Source organism: Propithecus coquereli, unplaced genomic scaffold, assembly GCF_000956105.1.
Source record: "Propithecus coquereli isolate 6110/MARCELLA unplaced genomic scaffold, Pcoq_1.0 Scaffold79, whole genome shotgun sequence".
Taxonomy (NCBI): Eukaryota; Metazoa; Chordata; class Mammalia; order Primates; family Indriidae; genus Propithecus; species Propithecus coquereli.
This window is the reverse complement of record NW_012154062.1, coordinates 6,814,672-6,822,864: the sequence shown is the minus strand read 5'-3', so window position 1 is coordinate 6,822,864 and position 8,193 is coordinate 6,814,672. Positions and strand designations below refer to the sequence as shown.

Sequence of the window (8,193 nt, the reverse complement as noted above, 5' to 3'; positions counted from 1 at the left end):
CTCTAAGCACAACAGTAATGAAGCATTTACAATTTGGAGGGGAGAAGAGCATATTTAATACAATGTTTCCTTTTTGAATGATAAAGACATTTATTTCTACTTAAAAGTAGATTCAACTCAAATGATTTTATTTGTAACTTTTAAAACACTGAAGTTGAACAAAGGATGGGAACTAGATGAATCTTTTCAGCATAGATGGTTACCTTTTCTCTCACCAAATGCTATGCAGGAAATGTCAATCACTGTTTTGGCTCTCCATTCTGTCCAAAGTCCGTTAGAGAGCTTTCTTCCCTCTCATTGAGAAAGGTTCTTCTTCTGTAGCGTTTTGACTGGGTAGCGGTTTTAGTATTTGCGAGTGTAGACGTACAAAAGCTCTTCCTCCGCTTGCCAGGTAAACTAGAAGGATCAGCTGCAGGACCCTGGATGTTTTCTATATCTGAGACAGAAGGTGCCACACACAGTTTTTGTCTGGAGGACACGGTATCTTTTCTGGGAGCCGTACTTTCAAATCCTCTGCTGTCGAATGTACATACTGTCCTCCTTTTGGTGTTTTGGGAAGTGGAAGGAAACGGAAGTAAAACCCATACAAGCCCTTCAGCCTCCAAATCTTTCCGCAGCCTTGTGCTACGTCTCACTCTGGTTTCACTGTTTGTTCTCTGGAAGGTTTGCTCGATGGCATCAGATAAATCTTTATACAGCTGAGAATTTTCTAAACTCACTTCTACAGAGCTGCCCACACTGCAGGAAGGTTCGTGATTTCCGGTTTTTTCCAAATGTAAACTCTGACCATCAGAATAACACATAGAGCGTCTTCTATGTTTCCTTTCTCTACAGTTCATAACACTGCTTTTTACAGATTTGCTTCCCAAATCCTCACTTTGGCTTTTAGATTCCTTCATATTTTCAATTAAGATATCTTCTAAACAATTACATTCTTTTTGTGAGTCAGACATTAAATGGTTGCACTGCAGTTTTCCCTCCACAGCTACTAAGCAGTCATCCTGTTTTTCACACTTTATATCTTCTGAAATTTTCAAGCTTTCACAAAGGTTTTCCGCATTTTGACCACCAGCAGCAAATTCTTGATTCTGTGTGATGAAATCAGGTTTCGGATTATCTGATACGATGTGTTCTTTAGTCACAGAAGCACAAGAAACATGGCTGTCAGTCCCAGTTTTGGGGTTATTTTTACTTTCCAACTGATTTTCTGCTTTTAGAATATTTTCATTTTCATCAATGTCCAGAGTATTCGTATTTGTATTTTCATCGGAAGTAGCATCATCAAGCAATGAAGAACTTTTTATGTCAGAGCAGAATTCAGAAACATCATGTTTACCAAAGCCTTGATTCATATGTAAATCTTCTGGATTCTGAGGCAAAAGATTCTTTCCTTCAACTAGATTTTTAGGCATCTGTACTTCTTCAAGTTTACCATTTAAGTTGAAATCATCTGTGAGGCATATAAATAAATTTAACTCTAATTAAAAATTAACAAAAGAAATAAACTTTACTTTTATTAAATAAACAGGTGCCCTATTGTGTTGTTTTAAGCTTTGAGAATCACAAGACCTGTTATTATACTGTACTTGTCCCCATCTGTCATCCTCCTCCTCCTTTTAGCTGTTCTCCAACCCACAGTTAAGAAAATAGGTATTTAACGCTTGAATTAATAAGAAGGAGAACGGCATCTTACATTACTTTCTCCATTCGAACATACTTCGCACACTGCAAGGTCTATGTAGCATGAGGCAGCAACATTTCCCATTTCCCTAAAAATTAATTACTGAAAATAGGCAACTTTGTTATCAATTTATCTCTGGAAATAGAAGAGAGAAAATTTGGAATTCTGGGGGATGTGAGGACTTAGTAGCTCAAAGGGCATGCCCGAAGACACTCAGGACTCATGCCCTCTGTTAAAAATTACTATAAATACACTGTACTCTCAAGTAGAACCATGTTTCAATATTCTAAAAATCTACCCCTCATTCCTCTATCTTTGCTTAACTTCACCCTTTAGGAAGATATGCCATGGGTAGCCTTTCAGGTGTTTCTGGCACATCATAGGTAAAAAAAGAAAAAGAAAAAAAACATCATAAAGGTTTTTCAGATTGGTAAGTAACACAGCCTAAATGAATCCAGGCTTTATGAATTCTCAATCTCAGTACTGTTAGATGCTATCTCTCTTGTTATGTCAGATAATAATGTTTTTAAGTGGCCAGTCAAATGAATATAAAAAGTGTTTTAAGTAAAATAAAAATCGGAAGATATACAAAACATATGGTTTTACTTTGTAAACATATCCATGATCAGGGGACTTAAAATCATGCCATGTAAAGCCACAGATTAACACAGGTCAGGTACAAGTAGTGTCAACCAATGTGTCTTTATACTTTTATACAGCTTTAAACATTGGGCTCTTTATACATTTTTAGAAATTGGTATTTATGTATGTTTTGTAAAATTCAACATACTAGAGAAGGTAAAGGAGAGGGAGGGAGAATGGGAAGGAGAGAGAGAAAGGAAGGAAGGAACTAAATTGCTTCAAACCCAAGTAGCAGTTGATAGCAATGGTTAGAGATTAAAAAAAGTGCTTCAGATATTTTTAAAAAGAAATTCTCTAATAGGATGCAAGGTGGAAAATTATACTAACAGTCATTGTTTAAATGCCTTTTGGCAAACTCCTGTTAGGAACCAGGGATAAAATGAAAAGAGTTTCCACTTTCAAGGAGACTGCACTTTCAGGTGTGGGAATGGACACAGAAAAGATATCATCACAAAACCAGGTGAATAAAGGTGCATTGCAAACAGTTTTCCCAGAAAGGCAGACAGCACAGTGAAATCTTGGAAGACAAGCAGCATCAGGCCAAATTAAAAAGAGGTGGGGTGGAATATCCCTTGTACATGAAAAGACAGGGCAGGAGAAGAGTGTGAGCTGGTGTGTGTGCAACTGTGAGGTGGTTGTTTATTTAAACTCTTGCACTATCCTAAAATTAAGGAGTATGCAGAAGCCAAGAGTCTGTAGTGGCATGTACCTCGTTCATCCTCGAGTCTATTATTAATCCTGTGCAGTATATGCAAAAATACAAGGCAGGCTATGAATGTCTGATGATTGACAAAGGCAGCTATTTATAAAATGATTCTATACAAAATCAACAAGCCAAATGGACACATATCATTATTTTCAGCATAATTCAGTCCATTTAAAACTCAGGTACTGAAATAAAAAAAAAACAACAAAAAAAACCTCAGGCATTACAAACCAGAAGCAACTCCAATCCATTTTTTACTTACCCAGGGTATCAATTGACTTGCTCTTCACTTATAAACAAAACCTTCAAGGTCATTGAGCTCAATTTATAAATATTATTTCTAGAAGATGCTTAGTAGTGCCAACTAGAATGAAACATCCATCGGGTAATTTTTTTTTTAATTTTAAAATTTTTGTCCTTAACTCATATATCTATTACTGAACCATCACCTTGTTTGCTTTAAATGATGGACTATACCACCAAATGGAATTCATTTTAATTTAAAAAAATGCTTTAAAAAGCATAAATAAACAGGATGAGCAGAAATTATTTCCCCTGAAATTATACGTAAAATCTTGTGTCTCGCTTTTCTGGGGAGAGGATCCAGAGCTTTTATCAGATTATGCAAAGGGTTTAAGCTACCTAAAAGTTATAAACTACTGCTTCCTTCACTTAAAATTTTCGTGGGGAAATGGCAACATGCTATTTTTACTTATGTACTCCTTATGCAGTGAACAGGAAAAAGGGGAAAAAGTGAAATATCAACAAACAGGGTGAAGAGAAGAGATAAAATATAACTAACAGGAAAAGGACAAGATACCTGAATACATCCTTCGGAAGCTTGGAACTGAAGGTGTCATCTCAGAGACCTCAGGCACCTCAGGAATTGGACTTAGGAGGGGCTTCTTGGAAGCAATGTCTCTTTCCCCATATAAAGATTTCTCAACACTTTTCTTTTTTCTTCCTTTCCTCTTTCTGTAACTTTTTAAGACCTGAGAAAATGTGTTAAAACACTGCAATTGAGAAAGACGTAGCAGCATGTACAATTTTGACCCTTTAACTTCTATAACGTCTCTAATCATCATTCGCACAGTGTTTTATTTAAAGGATAATTTTTACAGAAAAATGTAAGATCAGTTATTCCATTTAAAATTGTAGGCATTTGAGTCAGGGGTTGGAGTTAGGTAACTTACACAAAGTCAAATTATGAAGCAATAAATAAAAGTTGAATAAATTATAAATTGTATGGTAGCCTTCTATATTTCCACAAAGCACTTCCCAAAACAAGAGCTGGATAAGGGAAAAAACATTACATAGATGCTGTAGAATTGCAGACACTGAGACATGAGGTATTTATAAGTAGGGTGTAGTAATGATGGTTCAGGATTAACCTGGCAGGAGTTACCACTGCAATGCTACGGCTTTCTGTTCCCAGGTCTGGATGAAGAAACAATAGGTGTATACATAAATTGTGAAAATGACACAAAGCTAGCTGAACCGATTCAAACAAAAGATGAGTTAATCAAGATAAGGATGAACAAGTCAAAACAACATGGATTTTAACAAGCACAAGTAAAAGAGGGGGGGACAAAGGTCTGACAGTAATAGAAAACGGGTTTCCACACAAATTAAAAACTGCTTCAGTAATATCCAGAATGCAATATTATATTCAATTCTGAGTACCATAATAGCAATTGAGAAATAATGTTCCATGTTAAAAAAAAAAAGTTTCATGTGAAAGAGACTTCGGGGAAACTCAAACACTATCCTGACATACTACAAAGGCTGTTATGAGCAAAAGCAATGAAATGTGGGAGAGAACCAGTTTTTAGGTCAACATAAAATGTTTTTAACAATTAATGCTTCCAGAAAGTGGAATTTATCAAACATTTACTGAGAAATCACTGCATGCCAGGTAATAACTTGCTAGGTATGGTATCTAAAAATAAACAGAATGTGGTACTGGAGCAGCCCCCAGCCTAAGGCAAATACTTACCATCCATATGTACCATACCAGGCTGAGAAGATGGCCATGTGGCCTGCGGGAGGTGTTCAAGGTACACTCCACAGAAAATGCAACGTCCAAGGCAAATATCAAACATGGGAGGACTGTTTTTGGCCAAGTGCGGGGGTGGGGAGAGGGCTTGTCAAAGAGAAGGGAAGGGCACAGGCATGAGCTCAAGGTGAGGCAGCAGGGCATGGCCAGTGGAGCCACGCAGGGGTGGCAGAAGACGCTAACAGAGCAGACAGAGCCCTTGTGCACAGCAGACCACATGAAAGCAGAAAGGGCTCACTGCATGGTGTCTTAGGGAGCAGCAACACTTGATCTCATATTTAAGAAAGATCATTTAGAGGAGCCCAGAAGATTTAGGTGAAACTAATGATGAGATTCAAGAGTACAGAAATGGCACGGAACTATGTGTTCCTAGAGATATCTATAGATATCCTGTAAAAACAAAACAAAACATTCCATGGAAAAATAATTTTAGAACTGTACAAGATGAATGTTCCTCTTGGTGATTTACAACATACACCGAACATTAAATTCTCTGAGAAGTCCTTGGTATAAATAATCTCTATGTACATTCGGAAAATGCTGGGTTAAATATTTTTCCATTAAGTTTTTTTTCCTGGAACATCTGTTGACATTATATGGAACAGTTGGGAAAATGCTGGCTTGGTCACTGGATGTGGAAGCCAAGACAAAGGAAAAATTCTAACTTGGGGTTCACAGATGAAAAGCAAAAGAGAAACATTTGGCCTCTGGTGCCAGATACTCTGGGTTTAAATCCCGACTCTGCCATTTAACTGCTTTATAATCTTGGGCAAGTTACCTCAACTTCCTTCTCTGCAAAATAGGAATCACAATAGCACATATCATCACCTAAAGCTGCGGTGAGCGTTAAATCAGTTAACACATGTGATATGGTTAACATAGGGCTTGACCCACAGTAAGAGCTATGTGTTAGCTGTTCTTATTCTTTTACACTACTTCCTATTACTTTGAGAACTGATATGAGGAAAAATATTTTTTTTTAAATTTTTTAATTAACAAAAGTTGTATATATTTATGGCGTGCAACATGATGTTTTGATATATGTATTCATTGTGGAATGGCTAAATCAAGCTAATTAACCTATCACTTGATAAACTTTAAATTTTTTAGTATCAAATTATATTAGTATTATTGTAGGACATAAGCCTTATGTGGTCAATTAATATACTATGGTCAATGTCATCAGGTTACAACCTCTAGAACAGTTTGATTAATAGGTAAGGAAACAAAATTCCCTTTTAGCATGATTTTGGAAATTTTTGTTTGTATAATACAAGATGTCCCCTGCACCCTCAGTAGTGCCAGGCACATAGTGGCTACTCAACAGATATGAATGAATGAATGAATAAATGAATAAATACCAAAGAAAAAGAAGTACAGTTCAGCTTACATAAAATCTGCTAAACATGACTGAAAGACTAAAATTCTGTTTTTTCATGGTCATGGGCCAACAGAGGCACCGCTCCCCACATAATAATTAAAGCATATCAGTTCTGTCCGTCCGTCCTGAAAATATATCTAAGCAGTACTGATCTTGTCCATAAAATTACATCAGCAAAGAACAGAAACTTACCAAAATCTCAATTTACCACAGAATAAAAGCTTTGCTTACAGTGTAATAAACAAAAGAAGCTACATGTGATGGGAACCTCGGGGGAGCCATTCAATCTAGAAGTGGTCAGGCTGGCTTATGACCCGGAGCAAAGGACAACTCAGTGTACTACCCTAAAGCAGCTCCATTTACTCCCAAATCACTGATAATTCTCACACAGTGAAGGAGGTCAAGAAACAGTAGTAAATGTTTATCTTTCGGCTTATTTGCACAATTAAGACAAATGGTTTTCAGAGAATAGCTTTAAAATTATTTACAAATAATTCATGTACATGGCAACAAATCAAATTGTACAGGAAAGCTTATAATAATAAAGTACACACTTCCCTACTCCTGCTGTTTACTTAACTACTGGTTCCACTTTTACTTGTTGTGGCCAGCTCCCTCTCTCTGCATATAGCACTGTATAGTGCTATACCTTTTACTTTGTATAATGCAAAATTTCAAACCTCTCCCAAATGGAGAGAATAGTTCACTGAAACTCATGTAGCCCATCAACTAACTTCAACAACTACTAACATATAAAAATCATGATTCATTTATCTCCACTTCTCTTGGATTATTTTAAAGCAAATCACAGACATTATCATCTCATCTGAAAATCTGGCACTGTCTTTTTTTGAGAAAGGGTCTTGCTCTACTGCCTGGGTAGAGTGCAGTGACATCATCATAGCTCACTGCAACCTCAAACTCCTGTGCTCAAGTGATTCTCCCGCCTCGGTCTCCCAAGCAGCTGGGACTACAGGCATGCACAACCACACTCAACTTTTTTTTTTGTAGAGATGGGGTCTCTGTTGCTCAGGTTGGTCTCAAACTCTTGGCCTCAAGTGATACTCCCGCTTCAGCCTCCCAGAGTGCTAGGATTACAGGCACAAGCCACCATGCCTGGCCCTGAAAATCCTACAGTGTCTTTTAAGAGTCAAAGGCTCTTTTTCTTTTTAAGACACTTACAAATATGATTCAGCAAAAAAGGAACTGATACATGTGACATCCTGGACAAATCTCCAGAGAAGTACCAAGTGAAAAAAGCCAGTCTCAAAGTTATACAGCATGTGATTCCATTTTTATAACATTCTCCAAATGACAAAATTATAGAAATGGAGAGGGATCACTGGTCGCCAGGGGCTAAGGCAGGGTTATGGGTGGGAAGTGGATATAGCTACCAAAGGGCCATAGGAGAGCCCTCTGTATCTTGGCTGTATCGATACTCTGCTGGGGTTTTGTGAGGTATCACAATTGGGGGAACTGGGTACAGGGTACTTGGGATCTGTCTGCATTACTTCTTAGAACAGCATGCATATCTAAAATGATCTCCAAGTAAAAAATGTAATTAGGCAAAACACAAAAAACCCTAATCACAGCAATGTTCCCTAATGTCTCCTCAGAGTTTAAGTTTCTCCAAGTGGCCCATAAATGTTTTTTTTTTTTTTTTTTTACAATTGCTCAAATCAGGGCCCCAATAAGATCCCCAAACATTCCATTTGGTTGCTGCATCT

At 37.3% G+C, this 8,193-nt stretch overlaps 1 protein-coding gene across 1 annotated transcript in view; it reads right to left on the bottom strand.

Moving 5' to 3' along the window:
* Window positions 1–239: 239 nt before the first annotated feature.
* Window positions 240–8,193, bottom strand: part of CDCA2 (cell division cycle associated 2) — a 41,230-nt gene continuing 33,276 nt past the window's right edge. The window contains exons 12-13 of the mRNA XM_012662925.1: window positions 3,850–4,021; window positions 240–1,450 (exon numbers count right to left, since the gene is read on the bottom strand). Coding sequence (XP_012518379.1) covers window positions 240–1,450; window positions 3,850–4,021 — 1,383 coding nt within the window. The remainder of the gene's footprint in view (window positions 1,451–3,849; window positions 4,022–8,193) is intronic.